The sequence below is a fragment of the Mustela nigripes genome, chromosome 13, assembly GCF_022355385.1.
Source record: "Mustela nigripes isolate SB6536 chromosome 13, MUSNIG.SB6536, whole genome shotgun sequence".
NCBI lineage: Eukaryota > Metazoa > Chordata > Mammalia > Carnivora > Mustelidae > Mustela > Mustela nigripes.
In genome coordinates this window covers 144458745-144479722 of record NC_081569.1, presented here as the reverse complement: position 1 = coordinate 144479722, position 20978 = coordinate 144458745, and the positions used below count along the sequence as shown (strand labels likewise).

The window sequence follows — 20978 nt, the reverse complement described above, 5'->3', positions numbered from 1 at the left end:
GCCCCGCACACCAGCCCCGCACACCAGCCCCGCACACCAGCCCCGCACACCAGCCCCGCACACCAGGTCCAGCCTACCTGTCCTTGCACGGCATCGTCGCTGGCCTCCTGCTCAGAGGAGAAGCTCTCGTACTCTTCCTCGGAGTAGTTATCTACGGAACGAGCAAGCGGAAGGGGGGGCACCCGGAGGTTCCGACTGGTGTCCTGGCAATGAGGCGGCGCCCGGAGCTCGGGGCCCCTGGACCTGCGGGGAGCCATGCGCAGTCCCCGGCCCCCAGGCGGACTTCGGGGGGAGCAGGCCTGCGCTTCCCCACTCCCACGGTGGCCTCTGTGGACCTCAGATGCTTCAGCCTAGATTTCCTGCCCAACTGGGCCCCTGCGTGCCCTCCCACACCTCGGGGGACAGCAGCTGCCATTGTGATGGGGGCAACAGCCGTGCTAGGACCTGTGCGCGACCTTGGAAGGCACCGCGGTCAAGCCCAGACTTGCCAGCGGCTGAGCTCACGCGCCTGCGGCCCAGGCTCCCAGGGCAGCCACAGTGCTGCCGGCGGGGCTGGAGGCCAGACACCCCGGGCCTCCCCGGCTTCTCCAACCCAGCAGGCGGGGGCCACCAGCAGCCGCACTCACCTGCAGACTTGGCCTTGGGCCCCGCCTGCATGGCGCTGTCCTCATGGTCGATGGGCTGGCTGGACAGCGAGAAGATCCAGATCTCAGCCACCTTGACGGAGACCTCCTTGAGGCTGCTGTAGAGGCAGAGCACCTGGCCGCCCTCGGAGGGGTGCTGCATCACCTGGGGGCGGGACTCGGTGCTAGAAAGGGCCTGGGGCAGGGCCAGCGGCTGGGGCTGGGGCTGGGAGGGCGGTCAGAGACACGTCCGTAGGGCAGGAGGACACTGGCCGAGACTCTGGGGGTCAGTGCCAGGCCCAGCCACCAGCGACCGACAACTGTCAGGGAGGGAGGGTCTGTCCAGAGGCTGCGGCAGAAGCAGACTGTGTGTGAGGCTGTGACTCTGGGCCACTAGGCCCCGGGATCTGCGTCCAGGGACCTGTGTCCATGGGGCCCCCAGGAGGACCAGCCACCAGCACGGGTGGGGGGTCTTGAGCGGCAAAGCCAACACCTCCCCAGGCCGGAGAGTCCTTGCTACCATTCCCGTCGGTGAGAGACTCCAGCTGACCGGGGTCAGGCTCACATGCTGTGCAGCGCCCCCTGCGCCCTGCCCGGTGACATCGCGGAGGACACCCCTGCGGGTCGGACCTTCTGCCTTGGGGCTCACTGGACCAAATCCAGGTGTCGGGACTTTAGGACCCGATTATGTTTAATTTGGGGAGCCTGACCTGGGTGCCAACTCTTGAGTGCGGACATGAAATTTTGGGGAAAGGTAATGTCTGTGACCACTACCATCTCAGAAACCAAGCCAGGAAGGTCAGCCAGCACCCAGACACATCCCCGGGCCCACGTGTGCGCAGCTGGACAGACACGTGCCCGGCCTCCCTCCGCACAACCCCACACCCGTGCCACCTGCCTGGAGGGACGCTGTCGGGAGTGTTAGGCAGGTAGGGTCTGAGGGGAAACAGGAGGCCGGTGGGCTCGACCTGGTGCCGTGGGCACGGGGCTCCTGGGCCAGAGGAACAGGGCAGGGGCGGGGGGTCAGCCCTGCCCTCCCCCAGCTGGGCAGCGACAGCGTCACCGTTGCCTGGACAGCCCTGAACACGACCCCATGCGGTAAAGGCCCCAAAGCACAGAGGCCACGAGGGCTCTCGGCTGTCCTTCTCCAGGGCCCAGCCCAAGGCTCCCAAAGGCCCTGTGGCAGGCAGCGGCAGAGCCGGAACCCTCCTCCCGACCCCACGCACGGAACACCAGGTCCTCTGCGACTCAGCCGCGGCAGCCGGTCGGTTCTAACCCGTTTGTACGAACGTCCCCTCTTTTCCTCCCCCACCAGCAAGCGCGTGCCGCCCACCTGGGCAGCCCACGGGCCAGGGCCATGCCCACGGGAGGGGACGCAGATGACCCACGCTGGGCCAGAACCCACCCACGGCCCAAGGGTGGCTGCTTGGGCCATGGGGTCAGGCCGGTCGGAGGCCTCTGGCTGGGCGGGGATGCGCGCACCTCGGCCATGTTGATGGAGCCCGCTGCCAGCGTCTTGTAGCCCAGGATCGTTCGGTTTTTGTACCGCTTCCTCCGCTGCAGCATGATCTGGAGCTTGTTGCCTTCTCTCTTCAGGAAGTGAGGGTACTGCAGAGAAGGGGTCACGGCTGCCATGTGTCCCCGCAGCCACGCCTGCCCAGCACCAGTAGGCCTTGGGGGCTGTCACAGGCCTCCACCAGGGACCCAGGGCAACCGCCGCTGGCTGACAGGAGCAGCTGGCTAGGGCCCCTGGGTCATGAGCAGGGTCAGCCAGTGCACGTGACCACGGCGTGGACGGCAGCGGACGTGGCCCCAGAAGGGGCGCTGGTCGGAGACCCCAGAGCCTTCTGCAAGAGCAGGGTCACAGGCACGAAGCAGGGCTCGCAAAATATCCCTTAACACGTGCAGAAGCTGCACGCCCTGCACCGTGGCCCCGCGCTTCGAGACCGGGAGCTGCGTGTAAGCAATGTGCCAGGAAAGTGAGTCCCGCAGAAGGAAACCTTCACACGGACCCCAGAAGCTCCCGTAGGAGCAGAGCTGGGGTCACATGCTCCCGCCCCAGGCACAGCCACGCACGCACGCAGGCACGCACGGAGAGGCACCCGGGCGGGAGGAGGGAGCCGGCGGGATCCCCACGGATGGGTTGCACTCCCGCGAGGCGACAAGACTCGAAGGGGTTTGCAGGGGGTCGACACTGAGCACGTCTGAGGATCTACATGGTGCCTGCCTTCAGCCATGGTGCGGAGAGCACAGGGGCAGGGTGCACGCCTGCGGGGGCCTCGGGCCGGCCTGCTCCCACCGCAGATTCAGGCTCTGGAGGTCCCCGGGGAGGAGGGTCTGTGTCACACTGGGAGCGGCGTGTCCCGGACACACCGAGCCCCTGTGCACCGGCAAACTTCCAAAACTGAGGTCTGTGTTCCTCCCCATCTCTGAACGCCGGGACCAAATGGCCTATTTTCAGTTTGTTTATTCATTCATTTATGTAATCTCTACAGCCCACGTGGGGCTTGAACTCCCCACCCTGAGATCAAGAGGCACACACTCTCCCGGGGAACCAGCCGGCCGCCCCCACAACGCCCCAAGAGTGTGTCTGGGCCTCCGCGTGTTCTGTAGCGCGGGAGGGGGAGGGCGGGAGGGATCTCTAAGGTCCAGCAGGGCGGAGCGAGGACCCCGCGGGGCCGCTGCCCCAGCCCCGCGCCAGGCTCACCTGCAGGGAGAAGGCGAGCGCCAGGTCCGTCTCCACTTGTCCGCTGGGGGGCAGCACGATCTCGTGGGAGCGCAGGATCCGCTTGGAGCCCTGGGACAGAACAGGACCGGCTCCCAGGGTGGCCTCGCACCGGACATCACTCCCTCCAACCCCGCAGTGAAGACCCACAGATCAGACAGCGGCTCCCAGGTTCCCAAACACACCCTTGGGGAGATTTGTCAAGAGCCTTAAAAATGTCCCCTTCCGGGGCACCTGGGTGGCTCAGTGGGTTAAGCCTCTGCCTTCGGCTCAGGTCATGATCCTGGGGTCCAGGGATCGAGTCCTGCATCGGGCCACCTGCTCCGCGGGGAGCCTGCTTCTCTGTCTGACCCTCCCCCACCTCATGCTCTCTCTCTCCTTCTCTCTCAAAATCTTTAAAAAAAAAGTCCCCATCCTGAGACCTCCAAGTCCAGGTGGTCCAGGCTGCTCCCTGCCACATTTAATGTAACTCCCGGAAATCCAGCAGCGGGGTGCGGGGGGGTCAGAGGACATGCTGGGGTCTGGGGGGGTCACGGGACAATGCTGGGGTGCATGGGTCACAGGATAATGCCTGCAAGGACCCTTCTGCGTTCCTGCGACAGTGGACGGGTGAGTGACCGCCTCCCCAGGGAGCCCAGTGTGGCAGAAGACGGTTCTAATGACAGCACAGCTGCCCTGGCCCAGGGTCAGAGACGAGAAGTCTAGAAACACATCCGAGAACACACAGACATGGATAAAAGACAAACATGCTATTTAATAACGACCCTTCACGTCACCAGGAAAAATTACTAAGTAGTAACAAATCATTAGTACAAAACGTCCAGATCCTCGCCTGAAACCATATACCAAAATACAGCCCGAATGGATCACAGATCTTCTCATAGTACAGCTTCCAGAACAGCTGCCCCCACACCCACGGAGCAGAGACGGAAGGCCAGGGCAGGAGGCCATGGATGGACACCACGTGACCCCTGCCTGCCGGGCACCAGCAGCCATCACATTCAGAGCAACAAAGACCAGAGGCTACCAGGGTGTGGGGGCTGGGGCTCCAAAGGCGGCCGACAGGGTGAGCGGGCAGACAAGCGGCTGAGGGCAGGAGCGCGCTGTGGGTCCGGGGCAGAGCACAGACGTGCGGGCAGACAGGAGCGACGGGCAGGGTCCCAGGCACAGGGCGGGGCTGGCCCCCGCGGGTGCCTTGCCCAGTGGATGCCCTCTGGGCCACGTCGCACCCTGTGCAGGGGTCGTGCTGTGGGCCCCTAGGCCTCTTCTGCACCAGACCCCTCAGAGGACCGGAGCCGACCAGCCTCGCTGGGAGAGGGAGGGCGGCGGCCACAGGCAGAGGGCACAGGCAGCGGGCCAGGGAAGTGGGCACAGGCCCCGGGGAAGGCAGGCCGGCCCACGCCCTCGGGGACCTGAGGGGCGGGGGGCTGCTGAGGGCACAGGAGCAGGTCTCGTGTCTCGGGGAAGATGGCCCAGCGGAGGGTCTGTGGGAGATGCCGGGCACTGGAGTGGAGGGGCAGCCAGTGAAGGGGGCACTCAGGTAGCAGGAAAGGCGCGGCTCCCGGATGGGGAGGCGGTCGTGTCAGAGGTCAACGGTGGCAGATTCAGAGATCGGGGTGCGTGAACTCCACCTCGCTCTGAAGCCCTGGCAAGACCATGAGCCCTCCTCGCCAGGGGGCTCAGAGCACAGCCCGGGCCGCAGGCGGGTCCCCCACGGGGCCGGTCCCCGTGCAGCCGACGGGCAGCCTCGCACGCCTGGCTCTGACGGGAAGTTACCGCAGCCTCTTCAGGGAAGCAAGGGGTTTCTTCGGATCTTAAAGATGGCGGCAACCGACGGGGAAACTGAAGACAGGCCTCGCACGTCAGCGCTCAGCTGACTCGGGGGCCCGGAGACCCACGCGCCGGCAAGCCCCGGTGCGCCCGCACTGAGAGGCCTGGGCCGCGTCCCCGGCACCCCACAGCCCGTGAACGCGGGCTCCAGAGCCTGGGCCTGCGGGTCTAGTTTTGCCAGCGCACTGGGACCATTTTCCCCGTCAAGTGGCAGGGGCAGAGGCCCCCCTGCATCCCGGGGCAGCCGCAGGCTCGCCGGCCCCCGGCCCAGGGGAGGGTCCAGAGGTCGGTGTGCTGGCCCCTCCCGCCCTAGGCAGCTGGGGCCCCCTCACCTGCATCTTGACGGCAATCACCACTGAGATGAGCTCCTTCTCCAGCTCCTTGAACACCACCAGCTTCTTCAAGGTCAGGCTGCACAACCTGCCAAGGGCAAAGGCTCAGCGGGGACCGCACCCTCCTACACCTCCCGGAGCCCCAGGAAGGCCCCATCCTAGGGAGCGCTGGCCTCCAACGTGGCCCCCTCAAGAGCCCTTGTGGGGGGCGGGTCGGTCTCCCGCCTGCGGGGCGGCTCCGGGCAGGTCTGTGGGCAGACAGGCCGGGAGCCCGCAGGGACCGGGTGCCAGGTATGGAGCCCCTCTCCCAGCTCCCGGAGCACAGGCCTCTGCACGCGCCGCCCCATGCCCCCCCCCCGACGAAGTCCAGGATCGCAGCCCGGACCCCAACTGGCCAGCCCTTCCCCGGCCTGCGCAGGGTCCCTGGAGACACCAGCAGCTCTCCGGTCACCCCTCTGCATACGCCCACCCGCAGCGCCCATGTCCCTGAGCCCAAGGGGAGCGTCCATGAACCCTTGTGCTGGCGTCACCACTCTAAGCGTGGGGTGCAGGCGGGGCATGAGGGCCCTGCCCAGGGGAGGCCTGGGCCTCGGTCCTGGTCCTCATGTCTCGGTCCTTGGCTGGGGAACAGCAGCGGCCGTGCCTGCCTTGCAAACTGGCATGCAGGACTGCTTCGCCGCCCGAGGCTTCATGGTCCCAAAGGCGGCAGAGCCACCCGTCCAGGAGCCAGGGGAAGAGGAGCCCAGGGTCTGCGCGGGGCAGATGCCGCAGCCAAACTGGCTGGGCCCCGCCTGCAGCTCCTGGAAGCCTCGCTCACTTTCCCGATCGGATGTCAGCCCAGTGCTCACGGGGACAGCTCCGGGCCCACACGGGGACAGCAGAGCCCCACGCCACCCACGCAGCATCAAGCCCCAGAGTCACACAGGTCCCACTTGGGGCCGCACACCCCATGCCCACCTGCATTCAGCCAGCAAGGTCTGTGTCTACACCCGGAACAGGGGGGCAGATGCTGCTATGGCCCCTCTTCTGAACCAGAGACCCAACACTCCTGTCTGCCTCAGAGGAGGCATGGGGACGGGGCGCCAGAAGGAAGACCCCGGCCCCCTCAACTCCCCGTTCTCTCTATCCAGGCAGCAGGGAGCAACAGGACCAGGCCAGGAGCTCAGGTCTGGACACAGGGCCTGGGTCTACTCAACAGGGTGGCTCTGGAAGGTTTCATGGGGCTCCGTGAGCACCTGCCGGCCGCCCACGGAGCAGAGACACCCACCTCCATCCTGGGCTTCCTGAGGAGACCCCGCCGACATCCCAGGCATGAAATGAAGAGCCCACTATTTTTTCTGTGTTTTCTTAGATTCTGTATTTATCTACTTGACGTCCAGTACTTATATGGCCAACAGACGGCCAGGGCTGCTTACAGCCCTCCTGGATCCAGGGCCCGTACTCTGAACCCCTCCTCGTCCAACCCTCAACGCCAACCTAACAGCCCCCTGCCCTGCACACCCAGGCCCAGGAAGCAGACAACCAGGAGCTGCTCCTGGCTCCCTGTGCCTCAAGGTCCACCGGAGTGACTCCGACCAGCTGATCCGGAGCTGATGCCTTGCCCGCAGAAACCCCGGTGACGCCTCTGGTCTGGGCCTCACCTGCGGTCCCTCTGTCCCCGACTGGCCCCGGTGCCTCCCCACGGCCCCGGGCCCGGCGCCTCCTGTTCTGGGAGGCGGTGAACAGTAAACCCTCCTCTCACCGGCACTGACCTGCCTTGCCGTCACGCAGTCCCCCTCACAAACCAAGACCAGTGCAAACCACCGACTCCCTCCCTGGGCCCACAGCCAGCCACGGTGCAGCACTCGGGGCCACGAGGATGCCGGGAGCAGCACGTGCCCTCAGCGGAGCCCAGAGGAGCCAGGAGACAGACACGAGGGCTTCCCCGGCCAGCAAGGCCCCTGACTCGAGCAGAAGGACAGCTCCAGGCTGGGGACAAACAGCACTGTGCCCACAGCCCCTGACCCGCGGGTGCCCATGGGAAGCACAGCCCGCTCCACCCGCCAGGCCACTCTGGCTCTGCAGGAAGCGAACTGGGAAGGAGAGAGAGTGGTGAAAGCTGTGGCTCACGGGGACGAGTGCCCACGGGGACCAACCACAGCCCGGCACAAAAGAGCACCAGCGCTCTGAAGAGGACTGATGTTGTGGGGCGCCGGGGTGGCTCCGTCGGTGAAGCGTCTGCCTTCCGCGCAGGTCATGGTCCCAGCGTCCTGGGATCGAGTCCTGCCTCGGGCTCCCTGCTCCGCGGGGAGCCGGCGTCTCCCTGTCCCTCTGCCTGACGCTCCCCCTGCTTGTGCTCGCTCTCTGCCTCTCACTAATAAATACATAAATATTAAAAAAAAAAGAACTGAAGTCGTGTAAAGTACGTTTTCTGATTACGACGGACTCATCTAGAAATCAATCGTGGGGGCGCCTGGCCGGCTTGTCGGCGGAACATGTAACTCCTGATCTCGGGTCATGAGTTCGAGCCCCACGCTGGCCGTGGAGCCGACTGACAACAGACAAAAAGAAATCAATGGCGGACAGAAGGCCAGAATCACCAACCAGTCCGGACCGTAAGCAGCACACGGGCCGGGAGGAAAACTCGAAGGATCCAGAAATACTTTGTGCCGACCTTCAGTGAGCTACAGCTCGAGCCCCGAGGGCGGCAGCCGGAGACCTCCCGGCGCTGACCCCGGAGCCTCACCTCAGCAGGCAAGTGAGCGCAACAAGGGAGCAGCCAGGACAAACAGACGCCCCGGAGCGGAAGGCGGAGAGGCCACTGGGAATAAAATACCAAACGGATACAAAGAGCTCCCCACAGGCTCTTTCGGAAGAGCCATGACAGTGATGACGTCTCTCGCCCAACAAAGAAAAAAGAGAGGACACCATGAGCCCCACCAGGAAGGAAAGAACCCAGATCGCACGGGGGCATGGAGGGGCAGAGGCCACTCGGCCGCCGCCGCGGGTCAGGCCAGGCGCTTGGATGCCACGTATCACGACGTATCGACCCGTAACCGCAGCGCGGCCGGCCGGGCTCGGGGAGGCCCTGAGCATCTGAACAGCCTCATCTACCAAAGAAATTGAATTAGTAGCTTTAAACCTTCTGAAGAACAACACTCCAGGTGGGTTGAACCAGATATCAAAGGACGAAACAACATCAGTTCTACGTAATCTCTTCCAGGAAACAGACACGGGAGGATACTTCTCAGCTCATTTTATGAGGGTCAGGAATGACCCTGACTCCAACACCAGACAAAAACATAAAAAAAGAAAACCATAGACCAATATCCCTCCCTGAACACAGACGTAAAGATCTTCAAGAAAATATCAGCAAACTGAATTCACTGTAGGTAAACGTAGCGGCTCCTACACCGACCCAGCGGGGTTCGCCGCGGGCAGGTCGACGCTGGAAACCAGTCAGTGAGACTCCCCTCATCCACAGGCTCACTGAGACAAATCATAAAAACTCCTCGAATGGGGGCGCCTGCGGGGCTCAGTCGCTGGGCTGCCTTCGGCTCGGGTCGTGGTCCCAGCGTCCTGGGATGGAGTCCCGCATCGGGCCTCTTGCTCCGCAGGAAGCCTGCTTCTCCCTCTGCTTCTGTCTGTGGCTCTGCCTGCCTGTGCTCACTCTCTCGCTCTCGCTCTCTGACAAATAAATAAATAAAATCTTAAAAAAAAAAATCTCCTCAAATGATTTTTAAAAATGGTGACAAAATTCGACTGCACTTGTGATTAAAACTCTTGGTGAACCAGGGACAGAAGAGAACGTCCTGACCAGACAAGGTCATGCTGGCAGCAGGACGGCCCCCCCACCCCAGGACCCGGAGGCAGAGCTGCGCCCTCACACCCCTGTGGCACGGCACAAAGCTAAAGCCTTGTCCTGCGCAATAAGGCAAGAAAAGGAAATAAACGGCAGAACGGAAGGCGGCTCCGCCGTTAGCCGCTGCCTTCAGCTCGGGTCGTGGTCCCGGGGTCCGGGATCGAGCCCTGCTTCAGGCTCCCTGCTCTGTGGGGAGCCTGCTTCCTGCTCTCCCGCTGCCCCTGCTTGTGCTCCCTCTGTCGCCGTCTCTCTGTCAAGTAAATAAATGAGATCTTCCAAAAGAACGAACACAAGGACTGGAGAAGGAAACACTCAGCTCAGCTGTCTTCTCTGCAGACGACGCAAGAGTTTAGAGAGAAAACCGCCCAGGAAGGTGCAGGGTGTGGAGCAAGCCCCCAGAACTCATGGGCTGAGCAACAGCAACGATACAAATCCAACGTGTGAAAAGCAGTCCCATGTCTACGCACTAGCAATGAACGATTAGAAGTCAGTTTTTAAAAGCTCCCATTTATAACAACTCCAAAACAGAAAGAGAAAACCTAAATTTAACACGGCCAGCGCAGGACCTGCAAGCGAGGGCAAGGAGCCAGCGCAGGGTCAGCGGGCACAGGGGAGCCGGGCATCAGCACTCCCCAGACTCCCCAGGCCGGATCTACGGTTCAGAGCCGGGAACCCCAGCACGACACTGTCGTAGATGATGACAAGCTGGTTCCTAAGTGTGTGTGCGACGGCAAAGGACCCAGGATACTCGAAGGGACTTTGGAAAGGAGACGCAGGGGAGGCGGGCAGGGGGCCACAGACGCAGGAAATCAGGGAAACTGGACGTCATCAAAATTTCGTGAAAGAGGGCGCCTGGGGGGCTCAGCGGGGTAAGCCGCTGCCTTTGGCTCAGGTCATGATCTCGGGGTCCTGGGATCGAGTCCCGCATCGGGCTCTCTGCTCAGCGGGGAGCCTGCTTCCCCCTCTCTTTCTCTGCCTGCTTGTGCTGTCTGTCTCTGTCTCTGTCTCTCTGTCAAATAAATAAATAAAATCTTAAAAAAATTTTTTTGTGTGTAAGAGTAGCCAGAGAAGCTAAGTCTGGGATAAAATACTTGCAAAGTGTATATCCGACAAAGGGTTTGATCCAGAATATATTTTTATTTTTTTTTTTTAAAGATTTTATTTATTTATTTGACAGACAGAGATCACAAGTAGGCAGAGAGGCAGGTAGAAAGAGAGAGAGGAGGAAGCAGGTTATCCGCGGAGCGGACAGCCCGATGCGGGGCTCGATCCCAGGACCCTGGGATCATGACCTGAGCTGAAGGCAGAGGCTTTAACCCACTGAGCCACCCAGGCGCCCCTGATCCAGAATATATAAAGAACCTCCTAACTCAACAGTAGGAAAATCAAGACCCCAATTAAAAAATAGGCCACAGATTTGCAGACACTTCACTAAAGAAGACACACGGACAGTAAGCCAGCCCACGGAGAGGCGTGAACAAGCCATTGGGAGCGAGGACTCGCGACCTCGAGCTGATGGCGTGGCTGACAGGCACTACATGTGCTCCCGTGCGTGTGCCCCCAACACCGGACCGCTCGGCGCACACGTCCACGCCAAGACTCCACATGGACCCTCACGGTGGCTGTGCGCAGCTGCCCAAGCCTGGAGACACCCGTCACGCACAGAGGAGGGACCCGGCCCGCCCACTGCACCAGGAGGCTGCCTGGGGACAAGGGGGGCAAAGCCCCGACGGAGACAAGCACACACACACGCACAGTGGCCCGCGCTGGCCCCTCACGTGGGAAGAGCGCCCAGATCCAAAAGGCTGGGCCCTGCACGTCAGGCCACCACTGCGGCGTTCTGGAAGGCGCGCACCAGCAGCCCAGGGGTGCAGCAGCCACGGCGCGGGGGGGGGGGGGAGGCTGCAGTTCTGGGTGGGACCATCCACGGTCCTGAGCCTGGCTAAGGGGGTAACAGGCAGGTCGGGCTGCAGACAACCATGTGGGTAGCTGAGCTCTGCTCTGAGTGTATCAGTCACCAGGCGACCCGCACGTCCCTTCTCTGGGATGGGCTCTCGCCTCTCAGGGCCGTCGCGAAACCTGCTTCTAGACAATCTGTCTGGGCAGGGGCCGTGGGGGTCCCCTACGGGCTGCTCAGAGCCTTCTCTCTGGGAGGCCTGGTGGCTGGCGTCCCCTCGTCACAGGGAGAACTCCAGAGCCCGGGGCAGAGCCGCTGGCTTTCTGTCGGACGGAAGGGTCCGTGCAGCCGCCCTGGGCGAGCTCGCCGCGGCCCAGAGCCCATCTAAACGAGCACCCGCCCGCCTCCTTCCGTCGCGTCCCCCGTGTGGCGGGAGAAACACCAATGAGTCACTTGGATTTTCCTTTCTTTTTTTCTTCCTCTTTCTTTTTTTTTTCAATTCTAAGACACATTCAAGCTGATGCTATTTGTGCAAACAATATTTAAAAAGCACAAAAAGAAACATTTGCAAACGGGCAGAACACACGACGTTTGTTTTTATGCGAGACCGGCTCCGAGAGCAAGGCCTGAAGGCTGGAGTACAGATCAGGGCCCAGGACGAGATTTATTGCCTAATACTTGGCCCTCAAGGAAATCATGAGCAAATATACTAAAAAACCCCACAAACGATGATTCATCACTAAGCCAGGGCTGTCACTGTGTAAGACGCCCTGTAACTGTACCAGACTCAGCAGCAACAGAAGAGGAAGCCGAGCGTATCCTAAACCCACGGTCAGTGCACCGCGCCGCCCCTCGGTCCCCCCGACTCCTGTCCCGGGGCACCGGCCCCACACGGCAGGCTCGTGCCTCCCTCTCACATGACGTCTGCTCAGAGGAGTGCAAAGCCAGCTTCCACAGCGAACCCTGGAGAAGCAGCGTTCAGGTCTTCTGAACCCGAGAAGTGTGGGGCTTACAGAGAGATCACGGTGATGCCACGAAACCGCAACATTCCTGCTGTATCCCACAGCAGAGATTAACAAGTGTTTTCCGTGCTGACTTGAGATCTTTTCAAAGAAACCGGGGCCAGAACCACAGACGTACACCGTGTGCTTCCCGCGCCCTCCCTTTCCCTCTGGAGGGGCCTCCTTCCCGGGGGCTGCCCGCTGTCCCCAAACCAGCCCTCCTCCGTGTTACCTGGGGGTCGACTTCCCAGCCAGAGGCCAGTCTTGCCAGGCGGGCAGCTGGGCGAGGCCACTGCGGGGGATGAGGTGTGTGTGTCACCGCCGGCTTGCTGCCTTCTCCAGGCTGCAGGGCGCCGTCTCCACGGCCGCCTGGGACACACCTGGGACGCCAGGCGCTGAGGCCAGCAGAGCCCTCGGGGCCTGGGTCATAGACACCGGCACGGTTATGCGAGGCAGCCGCTGGCACCGGCTCAGGCTCGGGCTCCCCATCGCTGAAACAGCAGCTGCACGCCGGGCCATCGGGCATATGCGGCCATGCCACTGCCTCTTGAGGCGTCTGGTTCATGTCCCACTATCTACACGTCCGTGACATGTCCCTTCCACGGAACAGCCGTGCACGCCCCTGCCCGCCATGGCCTCTTCCCCGAGCAAACACACAGCTTCTCCATCTCGCCCCGGCGGCCCCCAGGCTGCTGCCAGCGACCCGACACGGCCGACGTGCTCCGGGAATGCACCTGCTCCGTTGCGGGAGCCCCGCGGAGGGGCCCAGTCGCAGGCTCCCAGCTCCGCGCCCTCGGAGCCGGCCAGGGCCCTGGCGCTGTGCTCCTACTGGCCCAGGGAGGTGCTGACTCGCATACGCCCTGTGTCACGGTCCTCCGGTGGCCACCAGCGGGGCAGGTCCCCCTCGCACATCTGCTCTCTCTCTCCCTCTTCTTCCAACGCGCCTGCCATCACGATCGGCGCCTACCCTGACCGCCTCACTTCCCTCAATCTCCGGACGAGGGGACCGCCGGCTCCAAACACGCCGTCCGGGACGCTTCTGGTGTTAGAAGTCCCGTGAGTTTGAGGCGGTCGCCGCGCAGCTCCAGACAGCGACAGCCCGAGAGAACGGAGTCTTTGGGTCTGGGGTGCCGGTGGGGTGCGGGCACAGGCTGCGGCGTGTGCGTGTCCCGCGCCCGTCTTCCCACGGGTCGCTTTCCTCACAGACTGCGGAGATCACCCCAGCTGGAGGCCGCCACACTGGGCGGGGGTGCGCGACGAACACCTTCGTGATTTACGCTTCGGGCACCCCGTCCCCACAGATCCGCCTGCGCGGTCACAGCAGGGCGCTCGGCGAGGGGTGCGACAGCCGCCTGCTCCCCCCGTGGGGCCCGGGCATCCTGTCCTCTCCGAAGCGCGCCGTGGTCACGCGTGGGCCATCGTGTGCCCCGGAGGGCGGCCTGCACGTCTGCCGGCCTCGTGCGGTTCCGCCGGCGCGGCTCATACCGTCAGACCCCGTCCCGGGCAGCCGTCCCCAGCGCACGCGACGCCTCGCAGACGCTGCGCCCTCGCTCGCCGACCCCCGGCCCCGCCAGTGCCGCGGGTGCCCGACCTGTGTTTGGGAGAAGCGGGGTCTCCGCACCCCTCGCTCAGCCGCTTCCTGTTCTCGAACGCGGGTAGACGCGGCTCCTCAGAGCGTCTGACGTCCTGGGTTCACCTCACTCCCAGGGAGCGACCAGCTGCTTTTAGGAATAACGTTTCCTTTTGTTTTTAAAGGTTTTATTTGTTTGTCAGAAAGAGAACGGGAGCATGAGCCGGTGGAGGGGCGGAGGGAGAGCAGGCTTCCCGCCGAGCAGGGAGCCCCATGTGTGCCGGACCCCAGGACCCCAGGACCCCAGGACCATGGCCCGAGCCGAAGGCAGAGGCTTCCCGCACGGAGCCCCCCGGGGCGCCCCCACATTGTTCTTCTCTGCCGCAGGTGACGCCGCAGCAGACGGACACCAGCACGGCACTGAGCCGTGGTCCTGCTGCGGAGGATACACACAGCTTCGCCTCCACCTTCAACCTCTAACTTCCGCAGCATCTCACGCAAGACAGGACTCAATTCTTCAGAATTTGGCAAAGTTCGGGCGCCTGGGTGGCTCAGTGGGTTAAGCCTCTGCCTTCGGCTCAGGTCATGATCTCAGGGTCCTGGGATCGAGCCCCGCATCGGGCTCTCTGCTCAGCGGGGAACCTGCTTCCTCCTCTCTCTCTGCCGGTCTCTCTGCCTACTTGTGATCTCTGTCAGATAAATAAATAAAATCTTAAAAAAAAAAAAAATTGGCAAAGTTCACCAATAAAGCGTCGGATGCTGTCTGGGAGAAGAGGTCTTTACGTGAGCGAACCGCAGGGTAATTCCCGCCCTCTCTGGCACCAAGCCACTTACTGATTCCTAATCGCACGAAACCATCCCATCAAGCGTCATCTGACCTGATTCGCCCTCTCTGACTTTTCCTGGGTCCACTCACCCGTGCCACGGTTACGGATGCACCTGTCTCCCTTGGCCACGTCCCCCGGAGCCTGAGCCCGTCGCCCTTGCCCAGGAGTGGGCCTGTGCGTCGTCCACACTGTGTCCGTCTCCCTGAGTTTGGGTTTAGTGTCTCGGTTGCTCTATTTTTCCAGACTTGTGCTGCCCTTGCTGTGGCCCGAGCTGGAAGACGCACCCACGGCACAACACCCACTCGGTCCCTGACCACGAGGCCTGCCAGGGCTCAGGACGGACGCTGCCACAGGACAGCAACATGGGCTTCTGGACTGCAGGTGGTGGCCACTGTCCCACTCACAAGGGCGACCTCCTCGCCACCTCGGGGCTCAGGAGGGCGGCCCCTGTTCTGTTCCATGAGAGCCCAGCCCCAGTCCCACGTCCCCCACCTAACGACGCTATCACAGCTATCCCTGTGTCTCGGGGGACAGAGGGCGTCTCGTGAAAGGTGCCTCTGTCCTGGGAAGGGCGTGCCTGGACCTGGGTGTGTGAGGGGCCCTGGACACCTCAAAGACTAAGTCCTTGAGGTCTCTGCTTCCTGCCAGCAGGACTGCTGCAAACACTGAGGGACACACAGGGACAGCCACACATCCCAAAGACCCGGCAAGGCAGGGCCGAGGAGTGCCTGTGCGAAGCCGGCCGTGACGGTCAGCAGAGGCGCCCACGGCCCAGGACAACGGGCGCCCAGGCTGGGCTGTCCTTGGGCTAGAGGCGGGTGCCAAGCCCCCTGCCCCTGGGTGTCTGTCTCTCCATGCCAGCTCTGGGCGCCGTGGCTTCCGCATGTTCTCAGGTCAGGGGTCCTCACGGAGGGCAGGAGGACAGGCCTTTGGGGAAGTCCTCCCAGCCCGGGGCTGCTGCGAGAGCTTCCCGTGCCGAGGCCACGAACAGAGGCTGGACCATTGGGTCATGAGGGCATCTTGGGGAAGAGGAGGCGCTGGCAGGGTCGGAGGGACAGCAGCCGGCGGGAGGACAGGACGACGCCCTAGGAGTGGGGATTTCGGAGGCTGGGCCATGGCCACTCTCGGGGTGACCCGTACCAGTGAAGGCAGAGGACCTGGAGGGCAGGCAGGGGCCAAGTCCAATGTGGGACTGGGGTGAGGCGTGGGCCCCTGGATAGGTGGCCAGAGGGCGGGCCCATGGGGGGAGCAGAGCACCCCATGAGAGGGAGGGTGGGGTCGCAGAGGCCTCCCCTTGGGACACCCAACAAGGCCCTACAGGCTGGATACACACAGCCAGGGGAGAGAGGGCCGGGTGCTCTGCCCTGGGGTCAGGGAAGGTGTCCCGGGAAGGCGAGGTCAATGAGGCTCCCCCAAGGCAGTGACACGAGCGGTGGGGAAGAGGCGGTGTCCCGGAGGCCCTGCTTTTGGGAGCTCTTCGTGAGTTGCCGAACAAGCGGCACTTCAGGAAGCTCACCGACACCTGGTTCTGCAAAACTTTCCTTACGTGCAAGACGGGCCGGGCATTTCCACTTTCACCAGCGTCGCGTGGTTGAAGCCATGCAGGGGCTGCTGGGAGGTCGTCCGCCCACCCCACCGAACCCTGGGGACCCACATGCATGCTCCCCGCAGGAAAGGGACACTGGGGGTCGCCCACGGCCCACTCCTGCCAGAGAGCCGGCCAGCACCACGCCCTGTCGCCAAACAAAGACCTAGGCTCACCCACCTGCAGAATCTCAATTCCACACTTGGAGGGCAGAACCCCAAGTCGGGAGACAAAGCTGGAAACAGCACAGGCGAGACGGACCACCCCCCAACCTCACGTGTGACACAAACCAGAGATGGGAGCCCAGGGCCCGGCTGCCCACGGGGGTGTGTACACGGTGGCCAAGGAGGCGTCCGGCGCCCAAGCGTCTCCTTTACGCCTCTGCGCTCCCCAGAGCCTGGGCAGCAGTGGGGTCCAGGCGGGGCACGACTGGAGTCCCTCTGGCTCCAGGGCAAGGGACAGAGGAAGGTCAGTCCCCACCTGAGGCCCTCTGGCCAGTCTGACGCTTTGGAGACCAGCCTCACTTGGAGCAGGACCCCAGCCACCCCCATCCCCGGGGCCGCTCCCCGGGTCTCCAGCTGGGCCCAACCAGACTCGGAGAGGGTCAGCGCTGGCCAACACCATGGTTCCTGATTTCAACTCACCGCCCCCTGCCCCGTGGGGTGTGAGTCTCCTCGGTGTTCTTTTGGAGACGGTAAGGCCAAGTGTAGCTCAGTTTTTATTGTGGTAAAATAAACATAAAACTTTTTTTTAATTATGCAGCTCGGTGGCGGTAAGCACACCCAGTGGCTGCACACCCACTGCCACAGCTCCAGAACCTTCCGTCTTCCCCGAGGGCCACTCTGGCCCCATGCATGCTCCGCGCCTCGCCCGACCCCCCTGCGCCCCAGCCCTCTGTGTCTGTGCAGACGGACTCCTCTAGAGACGTCCGGTGAGGGGTCACAGGGTGCCTGTCCTCCTGCGAGTGGCTGAGGTCAGTCTGTGCGATGTCCCGCGGTTCAGCCTCGCAGGGGCAGGTGTCGGGACTTCCTCCCTTGAAGAAGACCAAGGAGGCGTCCACGCGCGGACGGACTTCTTCCACTCGCCCGCTGCAGAACCCCTGGGCTGCTTCCGTGGCCTGGCTACTGTGAGCCACGGAGTGCGTGCTCAGACCCCACGGCCAGGCCAACACACCAGGAGCGGGACTGCCGGGCACCCCATGCTTAGCGCCTCGGCGACCCCCTGCCCCGCGCCAGGTCCCGCGCCCGCCCACGGTGCGCAGGGCTCTGCTTTCGACGTCTGATCACAAACCTCTGCCACGAGGAGCCTTCCCACCACCCCGAGAGGAAGGCAAGGCTGTCTCCCCCGACTGCCCCCCAGGCCGCCCGGGGCGTGGGAGACCTGTGCTCACGCCCCGCCGAGGACCCTGGGCAGACGGGGCGCCGACAGGGCAGGAAGGCGATGCTGCCCCTCGGGCCGGAGGGGCTGCCCGTGGACGCAGGCAGTAAGGCTCGGCCCGAGCAGCCTGCAGCGGGGCCCGGCCCGCGGATCCCGCCGGAAGGAGCGCCAAGGGCCCCCTGCTCTGCGCAGAATGTTGGGGCTCCTGCTGCGGGACCCCAGGCTCTTAATTCTTCTGTCCACGTCCACCCTGTTGCCGCTCCATTCTGTGGTTCTTCTCAGCGTTGTCTTGCTCCCCGTGCCAGGCTTTCTGTCTGCCATCACGACGGAATGTTCCGGAATGTTCTTTCACCAGAGCCTCCCATTCCCATGTGCCAGCTGCAGGCATGCGCCCCCGTTGAGTTCTGCCACCTGCTCTCCCTCACTCTGCTGACCCTGGACTCGTGGCTGCCGCAGCCCAGAGTGGGGACAAGGAGGCCTCCGGCTCCGCCCTCTGCCCCGAGCCCCGTGTCTGGGCTCCTCGGCCAGCCGCCCACCCAGCCCAGCGGACCGGGTCCTCCTCCTGGGGCTCCAGCCCCTCCTGGCTTTGCTGGGTTTGGGAGGAGGCCCCCGGGCCCGTGTGCGCGCACGTCACCAGCTGCGGTTCTCTACATTCTGCCGAAGGTGACAGCTCCCAACCCGCAGCCTCTCTCCCGTGTGTGGCCGGAGTCTTCAAGACCACCCATCCTGCCCCGACTCCTCTCCATCTCCTAGAAGCGCTGTCCTCCTGGCCCTGCTCCCATCAGGCCCCACATCACCTGCCCTGCTGTTCCCAGGTCCTGCTGGCATGGAGATGCCCGGTGCCCGCCTCCACCCAGTCTCTGGGCAGGCCCGACGGGCGGCGCCACCCAAGACCTCCCGCGTTCTAGCCCAGGGTCCAAGCCAGTCCCCACCTGCTTGTGATCCCCCCACGGCAGCAACCAGGCCCGAGCTGCAAGGTCACTGCCTGTCTCCCTCCTCGCGGAGGGCACTCGGAGCCGGGAAGTGCTCACCGCCCAACAGCAGGACCAGCCCCAGGGCCCAGCATGCCCGGCACAGGCAGGCAGTTCTCGCCGGCGAGGAGGGGCCAGGTACACCACGCCACAGGGAGGAAGGCACAAGACCCCAGCGCAGGAGACCCACTGGTCCCGAGATGCGAAACGTGGACGTTAGTGCGAGCTAAGTCAGACAACAGATGCAGGAAAACAGCCGCGGGCAGACAAAGGACTAATGTCCAGGGCACAAAGCCTCTTACAGAAGCACAACAAAAAGACTAACATGGCCAGAACGTGGGCGACAGCCACAGAGGCGGCCCACAGAAGTGCGGACCGTAACCCCAATGACCTCAGGCTCCAGAACCTTCCAGGGCTGCTGTCCAGCCCCTGCTGCCTGGAGCCCTGAGGCTGAGGGCAGAGCAGGACACGCACGCGCCCCCCTCCCCCGCCACCGTCTCACCCCCAGCCACGGGAAAGTCCGTGGTTCCGGGAGGGCACTGCCCCCAAGCACCCACGGACACCTCCTGTGCACACCCAGGATTTCCGGCCAAACACCCAAGAATGAGTGAGGGCAGCAGGACCCCAAGGCCCCAGGGAGCACCCCCCAGGAGAGGGGGCTGTCTCCCGAGATGTCCACGGGCCCAGACACCTGCCACGCGCAGCACACCCCCCGGCAGGTGCTCCCGGGGCCCGCGAGCCTGCGGAGGCCCCACTGTTGGCAGCACCGCAGACCAGCTCCCCCGCCCGCCACCTGCTGGAGCCCAGACCTGTCCTTGCCGTCCGTCCACGTCACTTGTTGTTGAGGGGAAGTACATATAATGTAAAATCAGCCATTTTATTTTTTCTATTTTTTTAAGATTTTATTTATTTACTTGACAGAGAGACAGAGACAGAGACAGACAGCACAAGCAGGCAGAGAAAGAGAGGAGGAAGCAGGCTCCCCGCTGAGCAGGGAGCCCGATGTGGGGCTCGATCCCAGGACCCTGGGATCATGACCTGAGCCGAAGGTAGAGGCTTAACCCACTGAGCCACCCAGGCGCCCCAAAATTGGCCATTTTAAAGTTTTCGAATCAGTGGCACTTGATACATTCACCGGTAAGCAATCAGCAGCTGTAACCCCAAACGTCTCATCACCTACAGAGCTGGCCCAGCCCCTCGGCTGCCACCCACTGTCCTGCCCCAGACCTGGCAGACACCAGTCTGCTCCCGCCCCATGGGTCCTCCTGTCTGGACGCCCCAGGGACGGGAACCACAGGGCACATGGCCTTTTGTGCCTGGCTTCTCTGCCGAGCACGTTCCCCAGAGCCGTCCAGGTTGCAGAGGGCAGAGAAACGGCCCCGTACCCCAGAGGCCTTGCTCGCGTGTTCACCCGCTGATGGACATGTGGGCTATTCACACCTTCTGGTGACTGTGCAGGGCACTGTGGTGGACATTCGTGAGGGAGCCTCCCGTGTCTGAGGGGGACAGGCTCCGAGATCCCCGATGGGTGCCCGAAACCTCGGCAGTTTACCCAACACGCGCAGGATACGCTACGCCGGGCCTGACGGCTCACAGCCGCGGACCATCGGAGAACAGTGGTGCAGCCGCACTGCGAGGGACGCTCTGGGAACGTGGTCTGCGTACCGTCCTGTGCCACGCCCACCCTGCCCGGGGTGACGTGAGTGACGCTGGTGTGGGACGAGCCTGAGGCTGCCGCTGCCCTCTGACGACGGCGGGCGGCCGGGAACCGAGGCTGCCAGGAGGGGACGCCATGCAAGCTTCCGCCGGACGCCCGGCCCCGGCTCCGCCGAAGGGTGATTCCATGGGGCGAACTAGTAACCCCACCAACCCACTGAGGGACTGAGCCCTGCTCCAGGGCGGCCGGCACAGGGCACCCCATGTGGCCAAGGAGGGGCCCCGCCAGGCCTGGCTCCGAGGATGGCTCACAGGCCTGCAGGGCACAAGGGGGGTGCAGCACGGGTTTCTGCGGAACAGACGAGCGCCCGGGCTGGCCCTCTGAGCCGAACACTGACTTGTACAGTTTCCCTCCAGGCATGGAGGAGGGGTTGCCACCGCAGCCACGCGTGGGGACATTCCTCCGGGGTCCCAAACGCGCTGAGTGTGTGTTTGGTAGGACGGAAAACTAAGGGGCCTTTTGTGTAGAGAAGCTGACCCATCCGTGCAGTCGTGTGTCTGCCCTGGTGGGAGCTCAGGCTCTGCGGTGGCCGCTAGCCAGGGGCCCCCACGCTCCCGCCGCCCCTCGGAGCTCAGCCAGTCCGAGAGCGGGCCCCCCATGCCCCACTCCAGGTGTGCCAGGCCACAGAGCGGTGTCCGTGCGAGGCTGGGGAGGTGAGGCGCGGGGACCAGCGGCTTCCTGT

The 20978-nt window shown here is 63.6% G+C and overlaps 1 protein-coding gene across 5 annotated transcripts in view; it reads right to left on the bottom strand.

Annotated features, from left to right (window-relative positions):
• PACS2 (phosphofurin acidic cluster sorting protein 2) overlaps positions 1–20978 on the bottom strand; it is a 214643-nt gene that overhangs the window by 17118 nt on the left and 176547 nt on the right. For all 5 annotated transcript variants that reach the window (XM_059374177.1, XM_059374179.1, XM_059374178.1 and 2 more), the window contains exons 3-7: positions 5511–5598; positions 3331–3420; positions 2106–2231; positions 627–789; positions 78–151 (exon numbers count right to left, since the gene is read on the bottom strand). In XM_059374177.1, coding sequence (XP_059230160.1) covers positions 78–151; positions 627–789; positions 2106–2231; positions 3331–3420; positions 5511–5598 — 541 coding nt within the window. The remainder of the gene's footprint in view (positions 1–77; positions 152–626; positions 790–2105; positions 2232–3330; positions 3421–5510; positions 5599–20978) is intronic.